The sequence below is a fragment of the Poecilia latipinna genome, unplaced genomic scaffold, assembly GCF_001443285.1.
Source record: "Poecilia latipinna isolate Pla-1442-1.1 unplaced genomic scaffold, P_latipinna-1.0 Scaffold637, whole genome shotgun sequence".
In the NCBI taxonomy this organism is placed as follows: domain Eukaryota; kingdom Metazoa; phylum Chordata; class Actinopteri; order Cyprinodontiformes; family Poeciliidae; genus Poecilia; species Poecilia latipinna.
In genome coordinates, this window is record NW_015113253.1 from 1 (window position 1) to 16,910 (window position 16,910).

At 38.3% G+C, this 16,910-nt stretch overlaps 2 protein-coding genes across 4 annotated transcripts; one reads left to right on the forward strand and one right to left on the reverse strand.

Annotated features, from left to right (window-relative positions):
• Window positions 1–194: 194 nt before the first annotated feature.
• slc25a55a (solute carrier family 25 member 55a) lies at window positions 195–3,973 on the forward strand. 3 transcript variants are annotated; one of them, XM_015043501.1, is made up of 10 exons: window positions 195–339; window positions 945–1,048; window positions 1,138–1,263; window positions 1,566–1,621; window positions 2,636–2,726; window positions 2,805–2,923; window positions 3,040–3,232; window positions 3,342–3,496; window positions 3,572–3,647; window positions 3,740–3,973. In XM_015043501.1, the coding sequence occupies exons 2-10, from the start codon at window positions 1,029–1,031 to the stop codon at window positions 3,897–3,899; spliced, it is 996 nt and encodes a 331-aa protein (XP_014898987.1). In that variant the 5' UTR covers window positions 195–339; window positions 945–1,028; the 3' UTR covers window positions 3,900–3,973. The 3 variants fall into 3 exon arrangements, with proteins under 3 accessions (XP_014898987.1, XP_014898985.1, XP_014898986.1); XM_015043499.1 differs by having other exon boundaries at window positions 197–339; window positions 3,037–3,232; XM_015043500.1 differs by lacking the exon at window positions 195–339 and adding an exon at window positions 473–553 and having other exon boundaries at window positions 3,037–3,232.
• A 1,961-nt stretch (window positions 3,974–5,934) lies between these two features.
• LOC106954197 (tetraspanin-2-like) lies at window positions 5,935–16,000 on the reverse strand. The gene is made up of 8 exons (XM_015043502.1): window positions 15,717–16,000; window positions 12,590–12,692; window positions 8,234–8,331; window positions 7,767–7,841; window positions 7,584–7,673; window positions 7,428–7,496; window positions 7,092–7,175; window positions 5,935–6,959 (listed from the first exon to the last, which is right to left on the reverse strand). The coding sequence occupies exons 1-8, from the start codon at window positions 15,783–15,785 to the stop codon at window positions 6,894–6,896; spliced, it is 654 nt and encodes a 217-aa protein (XP_014898988.1). The 5' UTR covers window positions 15,786–16,000; the 3' UTR covers window positions 5,935–6,893.
• Between the last annotated feature and the right edge of the window lie 910 nt (window positions 16,001–16,910).

Sequence of the window (16,910 nt, forward strand, 5' to 3'; positions counted from 1 at the left end):
AACCCCCGCCATCTGCCTCGTTCCAGCCAGTCACTCACTCGTTCTAACATTTTAACTGACGGATCGATCGGCCAACGGGGACGAAAAGAGGAGCGATATCTGAACTCTGATTGGTTCTTATGGAAACGTCTTCACTCTGATTGGTTCTTATGGAAACGTCTTCACTCTGATTGGTTGTCATTAAGGCGTATGCTGTAACAGTCTTTGCCACCATAAGACCAGTGGAAATTTCCAGTCGGTCTATTCATTGCTATAAAACGGAGGTGAAAAGTGGTTGAAAGCGAAATACACTTTTAACGACTTAAAACTCTTCTTAAAGCTGCATAAGACAATTATTTGGTAAGTACCTTGCTATATTTACGTTTTAGTGAATAAATAATCTACTTTAAATCATCGAATTTGAGTTCTTAGCTGTTTTATTTAGTTTTGCGGGCTGTGATGGTTTGAATGGATGCTTTACGTTGCTGTTCTTTATATCAAGCAGCAAACGCCATAAGGTCTTAAAAATTGGTTAGTATTGTTTGCGACCATGACACGTTCTACTTGTCCTGAAGTAAGAAAATTATTTGCTGTCAAATTTTTTATCATAATCTAATGCTGGAGAAGGAATTCAGTTATTGAAATTATGAAGTAAACTTGTCCTACTAATTTAGATATGTACTATATGTAGACACTTTCCTTACGAAGAAACGTGTTTTTGATCTCCAGTTATCTAACTTTTAGCCAGTACATTTCTGTAAAATTTCTATAGAAGGCGGGAATGCCCTTTTAAGGCGTTCCGGAATGTAAATAGACGTTGTGGTGAGTGGGTACATCACAACCATGTGACTCTGAAGCATACAGACAAGTTTAAACCTGCAGCTCTGGGTGGGCGGGATAACTTCAGCGTTTAAAAGTCTGGGGCTACTCAGGATTCTGTTCACTTTTTGGTTTTATCTCTCCAGGACACCACTTCCCAGCTTAACTGCAAGCACTTGACTCTACATCTCTCCATTTTCCATCTTCACTTGTGACATATAAGAGCCAGCATGTCTCAGCAGCAGATTAAGTAAGTTTCATTATTTTATTTGGATTATTTTAAATGGGTAATGTGTTCATTAGGCTTTAGTAAAACAGTTTTCTCTGTTTCTCCTTCAGCCTCCCTGCCAAACTCATTAATGGCGGTATTGCCGGTATTGTTGGGGTTACGTGTGTCTTCCCCGTTGACTTGGCTAAGACCAGGTTACAGAACCAGAGAAGTGGGCAGCAAGTCTACAAGAGCATGTAAGTATTTATAGCTACAATCTACACAACATGGATGTGTGGTTTCAGGGCATTACATCTACTACGTCTGTGTTAATCTGGTGCTATCCTCTCTAATTCCACAATGACGCATGAATGGAATCGGAGTCACTGTGTCCTGACCTGATGGATTGTGACAGCTGTGCATTGTTAACTCCTCCTGTTTTTTTTGAGGAAGTCGCTTTAGCTCATTTGGGTGGAATTTTACAGCCCAACCGAATATTCTAGAATATTCTGTTACCTTGTGCAGAAAGTTTATGTAATGTTTTTTTTGTTTAATGAAGGATGGACTGCCTTGTCAAAACTATTCGATCGGAGGGATACTTTGGAATGTACAGAGGTAAGATTATACATCTGATTATTAAGAAGCTTTAGGTTAGCACATGTGGAAGTTCAATTTTTATAGGATTAATTTTAGGAAAATGGTAAGCTCAGTGTCGAGTTGTTGTGCAGTAGTTTTATTTTTGGTTTTTGAAATGAAATCAAAGTAAATGTCAAGACCAATTCCAATTTACTGATGCTGTTAAACACGGTACTACACACTGTTTTTGTTTTTTTTTTTCCCCTTTTTTTTAATGTTTAAATCTGCAAAGAAAATGGAGACCATTAGGCTAGGCGTTTGCTCTTGTGAGGAATGCTGTTTGCATCTGTGTTTTTCCATATTACAGACTTGGGTCCCCCTGGGATATTGAAGGCTAGCCGATAAGGCGCAGCCACGCTGGAGGCAAATATTAATGGTTCTTACAATATTGCTTCTACTTAAAACTATAGGCTCAAGTTTTATGTTTTGCCATCTGTTCTGTAATTTGACTTCCTGTCATTAACTACTTGGTTGTCTCTTCACTGTCCTGTCAACCTGTCATTACTTGTTCTTTCCTTGACTATAACATTACAGTCTTTGTTAGATCTTGCAAATTAATCTGGTCTGATCTATTTTATTTTATTTTTTTCAATGTTTTAATACAACATTGTACAACAGATAACTTTGCAAGTTTGTCCAAAGTCTGAAATATGTGTAGTCTTAAAGTCAGCCTGTCTTGTCACTAACAACTTTTTTGATTAAATTTGTCGTTAACATGTTTACACACTTGACTCATTTTAAAAAGAAAAATGTGTTTGAATTTTATACTTCAACTTTGTTTCATTCCCCACCATTCCTTTTCTGTCATCTTTCCTTTAAAACAATGCTTAAGTGTAATGTTTCATGAGATAATGTGCTTTGCCAGAGTTATTGAAGCAGCTTTAAGTTGAGTTCTATTTTATGATGATATAAAAATATTGACAGGCAAATGTTTCTGTCATTGGAAACTAGATTGTGACATCGATACTAATTGTGAATTTGTTTGTTCCTTAGGGGCAGCAGTAAACTTGACTTTGGTTACCCCTGAGAAGGCCATCAAGCTGGCAGCTAATGACCTCTTCCGCCATCACCTTTCCAAGGACGGGTGAGTGCATTTGTCTAGTGTCTGTCAGAAATTTAATGTGTCACAACTTATGTCTGACTCATTGTTTTCTGCTAACAGAAAAGGCTTAACAGTATTCAAAGAAATGCTAGCAGGGTGTGGTGCAGGCATGTGCCAAGTTATTGTTACTACCCCCATGGAAATGCTCAAAATCCAGCTGCAGGATGCAGGCAGAATTGGTAAGAAAACCATTGAGTAACGGAGAAGGTACTTCATCCTACAACCTAATTTTTGAATTTTTAACGTTTCTAATGTATACATATGTTTTTTTCTTTTTTTTTTTTTGTTTAAGCAGCCCAACAACAGAAACCAGTGATGATGTCTCCCACAAAGCTGGCGGTGACGAACACGGTGCTGAGTCGCTCGTACAACTCGGGTCCTGTGATGTCTGCAACAAGAGCCGTGTCGGCAACGCAGATTGCGAAGGAACTCCTGCAAAAACAGGGCATCCAGGGCCTGTACAAGGGCCTGGGGGCAACACTCATGAGGTGAAGCTCATTTTTATTCAAAAACGGCTTTCCCCCCCCCCACTCCATATAAGAAAAAAAAAAGAAAGTTTAATATTTACTAATGAAGATTTTGTTTTATTTCTTTCAGGGATGTACCCTTTTCTATTGTTTACTTCCCATTGTTTGCCAACCTGAACCGACTGGGCAAACCCAGCCCTGCAGAGTCATCGCCCTTCTACTGGGCCTTCCTGTCAGGGTGTGTTGCAGGATCTACTGCTGCGGTTGCAGTCAACCCTTGTGATGGTAGGTTTCATTTTATCCATTTGTCATCAAGTACCAGTAGCAACAAGTCTTAAAGAATGTTCTTTCTCTATACAGTGGTGAAGACCAGACTGCAGTCCCTCAACAAAGGAGCAGTTGAGGAGAGCTACAACGGAGTTATGGATTGTGTGAGGTAAGATGGCACATTCTTTCCACACCAGCTACTGATGCATACTTACCCTGTCATACGTGGCTCTAAAAATACCCTTCCTTCTGTTTTGACAGTAAAATTATGAGGAAGGAGGGGCCGTCTGCCTTTCTGAAGGGGGCAGGCTGCCGTGCTCTGGTCATTGCACCTCTGTTTGGAATTGCACAGGTCATGTATTTTGTTGGTGTTGGTGAATATATCCTGGACAACTATTCTCCAAGTTTCCTGTCTGTCTGAGCTGCATCAGCAGGCCATCTACACACTGGGCCTGACGTAACTACTGGCAGCTACAATCAGTTTACAGCCAAAAACAGAAATCATCTTTATAGTTTGACAGCTGTGTCGCACTTTGCACACTTTTGTGACTTTGAAACCAACTGAGCCCATCATTTGCACTTGAATCTGTTGACCTTTTTTAAGGTGGTGGACTCAGAATTACAGTGTTCTTGTATCCTAGTCCCAAAACATTCATGTCTGGATTCCCTCTATGAGGGAGAGGAACTCACTCAGACCTAGTTTTGTGTTTAGTATTTCAGTAAAAAAAAAAAAATATTATTATTAACAAGTTATCTTGTCATTTTAAATACATTTTTCCCTACAGTTTCCATTTATGTCATCATACTTCCACTTAGAAGATTTGTGATGGCTAAATATATGGGGCCCAGTTTACACTTTAATTCTGTAAATGTGTTTTGTATTCTGCTATTTTAATATTTAGTTGTTTTATTGGATTGATCTTGAGCCTTCCTACTGGTGTGGGACCATGAAGGTTACCAAACCATAAAAAGCGTCCTCGTACAAAATCCTGTTGTTTGCATGTCCTTTACAAAACTTGCTATTATATATATTATGTTTGTGTAGGCCCTTTTAGACCTTTACATTTATATTATTCTAAGTATCACTGGATTATGTTGCAATAGAGCAGAATTTTATTAATTGGGTTCTTGGAGGCAGCATTATTCACTTGAATTTAACATTAATACTGTGAGAGATGACTGTTGCATACTGTCACTGTGATGACTTTTTTTACACATCATTAAAATGTTGTTTTCATTCATTTTGGTTGCATGGTACACTTTTTTCTTATGCAAATATTTTTATTTGGTGTAAAAGTGTCCTTACAGCACCCTTAGAGTTTTTTTTTTTTTCTTGAATAAAAAAAATAAACTCACTTTTTGTGTATTTGTTAAGTTGGATTGATCCTTCATTGCTGGTGCCTAAGTGATTAGCACCACTGCTTATTTTTATATACCTTTTCAACGCTTCTTCTTCTAGAAGACATAAGGTTGGAGTATAAACGGTAACAATACTTTTTGGCTGGCTGTTTTGGGTCTCTTCAGCCTGCCCAAGAAGGTTGAATTTTTCTGGTGAACTGTTGATTTGGGTAAATATTGCAATGAAAGACTTTAAAATGTGCTGGAATTAACAGTATTCTTGATGAAATTAATATTAACAAGGACATTGGAAAATAAAAAATCCTTTTAACGCCAAGCCTAACTGGAGTGTTTGAAAAACTAAATTTTACTCTTATCTGACTAGAACATGCGTTTCCATTTAGAGCACCACCAGCATTTATCAGACTGAATGCATTTTTAATGGTGTTGGAAAACCTTTGACAATCTGGCATTGTGTCTAATGGTTGTCCTAGAGACTTGACAGTATTATAACTAATGTGTCACCCAAGTCTCCATGTGATAAGATTAAATAGGTTTGTCACATTTTCAGTTGATTTAAATCAGGGGTCCCCAAACTTTTTCCTGCGAGGGCCACATAGCTGTTCCTTTCTGTGGTCTTAGTTTTTGCAGTAAAAAAAAACAAAGAAATTCTTGTCGACGGGGGGTGTGGGGGAGAGACGACGACACTTTTGGATAGATTTTTACCCAGAATGGAAAAAACCGTGAGTGAAACGGTGACTGACGAGTATATATTCCATTGAGGGAAAGTAAGTTTCACATTTGCTCAAAAGCCCCCTGGTGGTTGAAGAAAAATCCACATATAAACCGGAAAATACAATATACGAAAAAAAAAACACTGAATGCTCTCTGGTATGAGCAGGCGGGCCGGATCCGGCATTGTTCAGTGGGCCGGCCCAAATGACGTGGCGGGCCGGATCCGGCCCGCGGGCCGTAGTTTGGGGACCCCTGATTTAAATGGTTTAACTGTTGCTGTGATTGTAGCCATTGGCTTGCAGTCAGACTGGCTCGTTGTTCTGTTTTGGCTGAACTGAACAAGCTTTTGAATCCAGAACAGCATGAACCACAAGACGACTCGATACGAGCACCCAGTATGTTTTATTATCATTAACAGAACAACAAACTGTATTATTTTCTATTTCACATCTTATTGGCACACAAAATTTACATCCACAGAAATTTCCACAAAATGCAAACTAGCTTACTGTTACAGTTTAAATGTGCTCAAGAAGAGCTCAGCACTAAACATTACTGACCTCAGAAAAATTTGTAGATTTACAAAAGAAGCAGTTCTTCATCAGACCTCCCTAACAATTTGAGTTTTCATGCGTGCTTTACAGTAGAAATACTTGAAAGTGGAGGCAGAGAACAAGCAGAGTTATGTACATGTTAAATGTATGAAAAATTACACGTTATTCTGTAGTTGCAGGTTTGACTATGACTTAAAAGGCTCAAATAGGCACACCATGGAAACTCACTCTGCAAAGGTAGGCTAGTCCTCAAAACTCCTAACCACACAAACTTTGATGAGAATCAGGCCCGAAGACGCAAACAGATGGACCGGATGAATAGTGTTGACTGCAAACGTGTAAAATAGTCCATATTTACAGCAATACTCCTCCATCACAAACATTCTTGTGTCATAGAAGGCCTTGTGTATTGTGTTGTAGCTACAGTGCAGTATGACAAACTCTGCAGAGCACCATCTAACAAAAACATGTTAATAGCAGGAAATGTCACGTCATGCTAAAAAGCAAAGCATTAAGAATGGGAAAGAACAGAGCATTAAATCAGTGTTTCTGGGCTGGTAAAGCCACGGGGAAAAGCTTTGAAATGATCCAGCGTGTCGTGTTGAATGCAGTCTGTGCAGTTAACCTCCCCACCTCTCCAGTCTGATCTAAAAGGAGTGTCACAGACATGCAACCGTGGTGCTGCTCTACCCATACGGATACAATGATTATAAAGGGTCGTACGCATGTGAGGGGGTCCGGTTGTTGTTGTGTGAGTGGGTGTGTGTGTGAGGGAGTCATAACCCCAACTATATAACTTCTCTGCTGTTCCTGATCGCACAACACAGGACCATGCTGAAGATCATTCCAATAATCTGAAAAGAGACATAAACAAGATGAAACTCCTAATTCATTACTGTGTGAAAATCACAAGCCAGCACCTTTAGACAGATATTCAAACATTGTAAAAGATCAGAGTTGAAGGTGAAAGTTTTCCAAATTCTCACCATTACTCCAGCGATGCCAATCCCTATATATCCAATGATGAGCAGCTTTTCATCGAAGAAGTTTAATATTGCAGTATGACAGTCCTAAAGAGTCAAAGAAAGGAAAGGTTTAACAGATAAGAATCTGAAGTGCTGCAATGGACTGGCGACCTGCCCAGGGTGACCCCACCTCTCGCCCGAAACGCCTCACTGGAGAAAGGCACCAGCACCCCTCCCAACACCACGAGTGACAAGGGTGTACGAAAATGGATGCATTGATGGATGAATCTGAAGTGGTCAATCAGAATCAGTCCTATACTGCCACCATGTGGCTAAGAAGTGTTACAATTATCTTACCGTTTCCTCTGTTTGGTCTGGGCATAATTCTGGATTTTTCTCCATACTGGCACCTCCACAGCAATTCAGCTGGTCATGCAAAAGGTAAATAAATATGGTTATGTCGGTGTTTCAATGTCTAAGGATGCAATGAGACAAAAGCTATGCTGTACTCACAGTTTTGTGATAAATTAGTGCTATGGCAGTGCCATTAACGTTATCATCAGCAATGGAGTCGCTATAAAACTTCTGGATTTCCTCAGCAATCTATAATAAAAAAAGGCATGAGTAACTCCTGGGGTTTTGACAAACTGAGATAACCACTTATTTTTTTCTTTAAACAGTAATCAATTATTTCACCTGTTCTTTGTTCAAGAATCCAAACACACCGGCAGTGATCTCTGCTCCAAAGATTATCAGAAGACAGGCAAAGAACTGCAGAAGTGGCAAAGAAGGCTTATTGTTGCAAATATTTTTTATTTATGTGATTATTTTTCACATGATCTAATCTCAGTGATCATTTACAGTACAACTTATGATTTAAATATAGACAATCTCTGAGTGTTTTTAAACTAATCATCAGTAAAGTTGTTAAATTAGTTCATCAATAGCTTCTTTTAAATTCAAAAATTATTTCAAAACATTTTCAATAGGTAAAAGAAACCATGACCTAGCTAAAATATAAGACAAGTAACTAGAAATTCGTATTAATCTCCATAGAAATGTAAAGTGAAGGATTACGAGTTCTAAGATTTTCAGCAAGAAAAAAATAAGATAAAGTTTTGCATTACAGCAACACAAGTTTAGTTTTAAGCACTTGAACTCACCGATGCAAGAAGACACTGAGACTCCCGTATGGCTCCAAAACAACCGAAGAACCCAACGACCATCATCAGGCCTCCTGCACCAAGAAGGATGTAAACAGCTGCAGAAAGACACAGAAGGGTTGATTATGATTATTCAGTGTTAAAGTTTTCTCAGAAAATCTAAACATTTGAGGGACGACGATCATTTTCCTGCAGTTCACAGCTTCACCTGATGGTGGCAGCATGATCCAACGTGCCTTCATGTCTTTGGGTAGGTTTATAAAAAGACTGTTTGTTGTGTTTGGGTAACAGCAGAAACATGTAGGTCGAAACTTCTTTACCAAATCAAAACTTCAGAGCCGCCTCCCACCCCTCTCAGTTGGATTATCAGCCTTCTCCCACACCGAGTTTCACAGCTTTCTATGGAGATAAGTGCTGGCTGCCAGCTTGATTGCTCCTGTCAAAGAGATTATTTTTAGGATATGGGTGTTTGTAAATGGTTTTGACACGCTGCCTCTACAGTGTAAATAATGTATCTACAATCCAAAGTAAAATGGATTTTTTTTCAGATGAGAAGATGTTGAGACAATTCCACTAAAATCATCTGGTTTTGGCACCTCCAAATATAGACATAATATCTTCCCAGGTGTTGATGCTGCTAAATTAAAAGCAAAACTGGTTTGAGCGAATTTCCACTGTGTTATTTTGGTGCTGTTTTCAGCTGTAGGCTTTGTTCTTCCGTGTTCTTGGAAACTGAAGCAGTGGAACAGACACTATCCGTCTCGTAAAGCTGCAAATCAAATTTTGGATGGCTCAAATGCTGGAAACCACGACCATCTCTGCCTGTCTCCCGTCTGGTTGACGTCACCTCCTCTGTCTGCTCCCCTGCTCCCAGCCTTCACTACTGAGTCCTCCTCTACGCTGCAACCATACACCAGGCTGCTCCCCGAGGTCCGTGGTTAGAGTCTAATCACTGCAGCAATATAATTAACTCACATGGGCCCAACGCAAGCTGTTGTTTTCCTGTTGTCGAACAAAAGCGCAGGGAAATACGAGCAAGTAGATTGCTGACCTGCAGGGAGCCGAAGTGCAGTACGAACGGATTCAAAGCAAATTTTCTGACCCAACATATCTGCAATGGAAAATATGTTGGGCCAAAAAAGCTTTCACTGTATATATAAGGTGTCAACACATTTTCCATCAGTCAGTCATTTTAACACTTGTTCTTTTATAGAACTTTCTGTTAGTGAAACCAGTGACATCTTGCAGAAACAGACCAACCAGGCCTGGTGGTTTTTAAAGCAGGTATGAGGCAGAAACAGGCATTAGTAAGTGTAAACATCTGCATTATCTCTTAGTTAAACTCTGTCCCTATCTTATATACACACGCAGTGGTTCTGTACACACTGGAAAGTGCGGAGGTGACAGTAAGGCAAGTGAATCATCCACAGGGAATGCTGTTCTTTTGTCTTATTAAGGTAGCGCTGTGTTTGCTCTCTGTGTCTGAGGTGAGTTGTTGCTAGTGATGCCTTACTATTCTTTTCAGGAACTTTACGATGGCATTCATTTTGTTGTGACTGATCCTTGGCACCGTGTTGCAAATAAACAGATGCCCAGATTGCTCCAGGTGTCATTCAGCCTGAATCTAATTTCATAAAATGAGAAGAGTAAATCAGATTTACGCTGCACACACTAACTCATCGGAGATGCTGAGCTGCCTCCGGTAATTATGCTCCTACTCATTCGCTGAGGCTACTTCAGATTTTTAAAGCTTTAAATCATCATATGTAGGTGGAACATGAGCTGTTACTAATATTATTCCTCCAAGAGGAAGGGTTCCACAGAGCAATATTGGCTTGCTGACAGAACAGTTAATCAACAAGTTGTTCTTCCAGGAATCTAAACAGGGACTTTTTTCTACATTACCAACCTTAATAACAAGCTTTCTAATTCTCATGTACAGGAAACAACATAAAAAATGTATAATTAAACTTCCTAATTTTGTTATATTTATGTAAACCTCAAAGTGGCACCAGAAATATCTATTATTTTCAATAAAATTATTTCTAATGAGGCTACTGACATGATATGCTGATATTATGTTATGTTATTGCTTAAAATGCAATAACATAACATTCCTCTATTGTATCATTTGTAATAAAAGATGCATCTACAGTTAAAAACATAGTTCTAACATCTACATGGCTTACAGTGTTGTTATGTTTTAGATTAGCCAATTAATAATTGGAATGCAAAAGGTCCTTAATATTTTTTTTTACAGAAACTAAAACAGGTGAAGCTAAAACTATGCCACTTTCAGACAAAGGTTTGTTTTTAGTCTTAAATGCAAGATGTATATGTTTTATACAGTTTTGACTCAATTACTGTTCTGTTCTTATAGCACACAGCCTTATTATTAACTGTAATTAATAATTTATTGATTACTAAATTAGCTGAATATTTCAATAATCGATTTATCACGATGAATCAGATCTTTTCATCCTTGTGTTATTTTGAATGTTCTGGGGTGAGGGATCTTCTATGCACAGTTTTCATAGAAGATCCTGTATAGCAACCAATTTCATGTGTACATGAAAGAGTAAGATTAGAAAGTTCTTGGAAGATCTTTTTGTTTTTATCCATTATAAGGTGTTTCTTGGGACAGACCTAATGAGCAACCTATCAGGCCATCAGTTAGGAATAATTCAGCAAAAGTTACTGTGCACTGATAGGAAACATTTTGTTGCTGCAGGTGAAACATGGTGGTAAAGTAAGAATATATTTAACTGACAGGTGTTTGGATATTTGCATGTAACCAAATTGTAAAGATATCTCACCCTGGCTTTGCATAAATTTCCACAGCTTTTAGTGTGCAACATTTTGAAATTTCTGTGCACCAAGATATGACGGTAAAAAGAAAGAAAAAAAAAAGAAGAGACAATCGGAGAGTTTCCATCTAACACACCCAACCTGCTCCTCTGGTCCTGAGGGAGGAACTGGTTCCATGACAGGACAGCAGGGAGTTGATGAAGTGAAGTCACCATTTTAGGTCATGCTCTAAACGGGAGCAACAAGAACAGGCTTCTTTCAAAGTGTGCGCTCCTACACAGAACAAGAAATAGAGAGCCTGTTGTATTGAGGACTGAACACTGAGGCTGCTTGTCTTCTCTACTGTATGTCTTAATAATCTGCTGTGTGTTTAGTGGGAGTTATGCAAAAAGAAATAAACAACTCATTCAGTATTCAAAAAGCCACCCGACTACAAAGTGTCACCAAGTTAATATGATAATAAAACCGAAACAGGGCTGCATTTCCAACATTTCCAGTGATCTCATTGAGCAGTTCATTTATTCATTCATTCTACCAATCCAAATCTGTTAGGCAATGCAAGGCACATTACTTTATAACTTATAAACATTCTCACTCAGCAATTTTGCAGTTTCCAAAATTCACAGATTTTGCTGCTATTTTCCCCTGCAGATCCTTCTGGATCTGAGTAAAAAGCTATCTTTGAGGTGTTCCTTTCGGTTTATTTTAGGATAAAAAGAAAAGCTCCGGGGGCGCCGCATGGCTCAGTGGTGGAGCAGGTGGACTATTTACAGAGGCTACAGTCCTCAACACGGTTGTTCTTGGTTTCGATTCTCGGCCCTCGGCCATTTGCTGCATGTCTTCCACTTCTCTCTCTGCCCTTCTTCCTGTACAGCTACTGTTAAATAAATGCCATAAAAAACTTAAAAAGGAAAGCTTCACAGTATGTTCATTTTCCACAAGCCATAGTATTCTTTAAGGTAAAATGTTTATGCTTTAAACTAAAAATGTATGCAAATATCTTGAGTAACAACCACGCAGAAGCCAGCAGTGTTCTTTCATGAGAGCAGCTTCACAGTAGATTCAAATCTAACAGTAAGCAACATATGTGGTAAGTGGTTAATGGACCGCATGAATAACCGCACCCATCTTCCATCTAAATGACTTGAATTCAACATAATTTTTTTACTAATGCTTGCAACTGATGATTAAATTGCAGTGATGAAAACAGCGATATTCAATAAATTGGAATATCCATTCCCATTAGGTTTCATCAGATTAAAAGTTCCTTTTGAAAATAATAACACCCTTTAAGCTGTTATTCATTACACTTTCATTTAAGTCCACGTTTTATTATTATGTGTTAAATATATTAAAGTTAGAAATATAAATACTTTATGATCAAGTTTACAGCTATGTGCTGTTTTAAATATGGTATTGGCCTAAATTGAAACACGAATTGAAAAGATCTACATGTACTATGCTGCCTTCTTCAAATATACTCATTGAAGGTGAAAAATGTTTTGATTGTGTACGGTGAGAGAGGGAGACCAAAAAACGTCAACATACCGATGAAGAAGGTGTCAGGAGCTCCATCGCCTGTCAGGAGCTTCACTGTGTTCGGGTCAAACCTCAGCCACAGTCCCACAGCCAGCACCAACAGGCCCGACAACTGCAAAACGATCACAATCATTTAATGAACCAAAAAGACATTAAATAATAAAGATTTCCGAAAATTATTTTTCTTATTTCTAACAGTTGATAGTTAAACTTTGAGCCTTTTTGTCCTTATTCTTTCCTTTACAATAATAAAAAAGTACTAACCCTTTACATAATTGTTAAAAGATGTAAGTATTTTGAATGCTCCTAATAATTTTGGGTAGGCTTTGTTCTTAATTAAGTTTTTCCCATATTATTTTCATCTTTGCTTATTAAATATTGACATGGGGGATTTGTGGGTTGTAGTTATGGACACAGAAGGTTAAACTGAAATGATAAAAATAAATCACCAGATCACTGACTGATCAAACCCCTAAAATGAATTTATGGTTTGCTTCTTTTAGACTGTATCATCTTGTTAGTTAGCATTCTTCAGTAGGTGGCGCTGTTGCTCTTGTCTCATCAGTGAGATGGTTTCTGATGCTCACTGCCTGTTTTTCTTTCTGTTTATTCAAAACAGGCATGTGCCAGGAATGTTAATGTTTCACCTCTACAGCGACTCTGGCTCTGTTAAAAGAAACTGAAAAGAAAAAGTTCAAGTAAATGCTTGCTGTGAATTGTCACTCCTGTTTTGGGTATGGCCAGACTTGTAATAAACCCTGATTTTTTTTTTTTCTCAAACCCCACATGAACCAAAACCCTAAGATCCTAAAAAGACAACCAAAATGTGTGATCAATAAATAACGCCTCCTCTTTTCTCCTAATCTTTTGAAGCCTAATAAAGTGCTACCTGATTGCCTAATGGTTATTATTAATAAAAGAAGATTCTTGCTGCAGTATCTCACTTGTCTACATGGACTATTAGAACAAGAACATCAGGGGGCCATCTCCCAGGGTGCACTTCAGCCACTGGTTGTGCCAGCCTCACAGCGCCTTGGTGATGTAACTCACGTTGGCATTGGCTGCATGTTGGCTGTGCACCCCAAAATGACAGCGCACTGTACGCCTCTTTTGGCTCCAGCCACAAGAGCTCTCCTTTCTGCCTCAAAACGGCCAAAACAAAGAGGCTGCTGTCAGTTTTGAGGTGAGACAAGAGATCATCTTACAGAGCACAGAATCAATGCTGCTTCTTAAACTCATATATAGTATATCATTTAACAGTAAAACACCAGTACTCACAGCTGACAACCAAGCTGGCATTTGCCTTTGTATCTGCATCGATTTTCCTCTCTGAATGAGCAAGAAATGAAAAGCAGCTCTGGTTCTGAGTTTACAACTAATAGAAGATTATGTGAATTTATACCAGGGGTGTAATCAAATGAAGATGTAACTGATGCTAGCAAAAACTGGAGCTGTGATACAAGAAATTGAAGAACAGAAGAGAAAAACATTTTTGAAAAAATATCTAAATTCTCTTTAACAAGCCTTCACATGCAACTTTTCTTTCTTTTTTTGCAATGTATTTAAAAAAATCTAAAAATATTCAGTATTGTAAAAAATATATATATTTTTGCTTTCTTGTCACTCTTAAACGTTAGATTATCTAACTAATTTTACTGTAATATCTGCCAATGATAATTTGATAAAACAGAAAAAGAAACAGGGTCATTAGTGAAATACTGTAACGTAACTGTCTCCTAAACCTAATAGCCACACTTGGCAGCAGCAAGTTATGAGGAATTTTGATGTCCAGATTTTGACTACCTCCATAATCATTTTGGGACAGGCTTTTGTGTTCTTTAAACAGAGCAGCCGTTCTTCCCGGGGATTCTCCAGGAAATGCATTTTCTGCCCAGTAAAATCTGGTTCCTTTGTGGACTAATGAATAGTTGTCAGTGCAGTCTTGGAGTAATTTTGGTTAGCCATCCACATCTTGGAACATTCACTACTGTTGTTTTATCAATTTGTAGGTAATGGCTCTTACTGTGGTTCACTGCAATCCAGAAGCATTAGAATCTCTTTAAAAACCAATAGATGTCACTTTTTTACTTGTCTTTTCTAGAAGTTTTGTTTTTATTATTATTGGAGCACAATTTGTTTCTTTGTTTCTTTATTTTACCCCACTTCGTGCTATTTAACGGGTATGTTGATTCTGCAGATTAGTAATTACACCTGGGTGTGGCTTGTGAAATCAGGCCAGCTTTTTTAATTAACTGTGGCTTGACTTCTTCTTCTTCTTCTTCTTCTTCTTCTTCTTCTTCTTCTTCTTCTTCACATAGGCCAGGCTAGAGCAGCTGATTTATATCAGATGATGAGACAGTGTATGAAAAGCAAGTACCATGTAGGCAAAGGTCCATCTAAACCTTCTCTAAGCAGCTAAACAAACTAAAACAAACTGATGCAGCATCTTCTTCAAAGTGAATATGTCTCCTAAAAATGCTCTGTACTGAATCCAGCATTGGGATAGGAAAGTCACAACACAAGGCCAAGTCAGAATGGATATAGCAGACATAGCAGATAGTGCAGCTCTAATGAACAGTATGTGCTGTAGAATAGACAGGGTCCTTTACGTGCAACATAAATCATTCTGAATATAACAGAGATTGTCTTTGCTAAATGAATATTTAAACACACTTTATATATCATTCATAACAAGGCTGCTATATTACTTAAGCGCTATTAGATTAATAAAATGAAAAGTAGATCAATATGTGTATTAAGAAGGGTTGAAGTAGGGAGGTAGTGCAGACTCAGAAAGGATGTGGACTGAACAGGTGCTTAATAACGATCTGCAGAAATATATACTTTTTAAAACTCTTAAACCAGGCTCCCATTGAAACACAGTATAAACAATGGTACGCATATGGCGTGTCATAAATATTGAACATGTAAACACCACTGGGAGGCGAAGTGGATCACAAAGGCGCCAACAGTTTCTTGTCACCGGAAAAGATGATTATGTCGCTTAAAGACGACGGAAATCTTCTGCTTTCGTGATTGTATGTTAATCACAAGACATCAGCATATGCCCACACATCTGAGTGTTAAATATGAACAACAGCGTCTCCACGCAAATTCATTTCCATCGCGGACTCACCCAGAAGATGAAGTTGAAGGCGAAGAGCAGATATTTCACGCATTTCATCCCGCCTTGCACTTTGCTCATGATGTCGCCCGATGTGTCGATTTGTCCGATCAGAAGCCTTTGTCTTGTTTTTGTTTTATTTTGCGAACCGTCGCGTCTTACCACTGAACATCAGCCCCATGCAATGATGATGAGGACCTGCCCCGTTAGTCTATATGAAAACATGCGCACAAGCTGCTCAGGCTGCCTGGGAAGCTGCTACCACCCAATGGTGATGCGAGCGCTCTCGAGGAGGGGGCCATCAGAGTCCGTTAGGGACCCTGAGAAAAAAAAACAAAAAAACAAAGCAAAATGTCAAACGGTTCCTCCACATGGGTTACATCAGTGTTTGACGTTGACCTGGTCAATGAGAAATTCTGCTGTAATCTATTGTTTTTTCAACTGGCCTCATTTGCAAGGAAAATTAGTTTGCAGCTATGACTAAATCCACGAATTATATAACAATCTGTGTGAATCAGGGGGTGTAACAGACGTGGCATCTGCTATTTTTATTCTATTTCTGATCAGTCTAATTCTCATTTGTACTCTTGTACAAACAGAACCAAACGAGGAGAAGCAGCATTCAGCTTCTATGCACCACGGATTTGGAACAAACTTCCAGAAAACTGTAAAACAGCTGAAACACTGGGTGCCTTTAAATCTCAACTTAAAACCCACCTGTTTAGAGTTGCTTATGGCTAAATTAGGATTAGAGTGAGGGTTTTGATGTCTTCAGTGTATTTGATGTTTTTAATGTTTTTATCTGATGTCTTTAATGTTTTTATCTTTTCTTTTTATCTTTTTATTACTTTCTTTTTATTTCTCTTTCTCACTGTTTCCAAGAGGTTAAAGTCCTTGTCAAACGGCGTTTGACTAAAGTCAAAAGGGTTGGAGACAGCTTTTTATTTCTCTTTCTCACTGTTTGCATTTTAATGATGTTTTTTTTTAAAACTCTTTCTCACATGCTGTTTTTATTTTAATTATGTAAAGCACTTTGAAATGCCTTCCTGCTTAAATGTGCTATACAAATAAAATTTGATTTGATTTGATTTGATTTTGTAACGAGTTGTTATTGTTGACTTGAGAGACATATTAAAACGGGATTAAGCTTTTTGCTGTACATGTACAACAAAAAGTTGTAATGCCTCTTTTTTTTCTTATAAACAA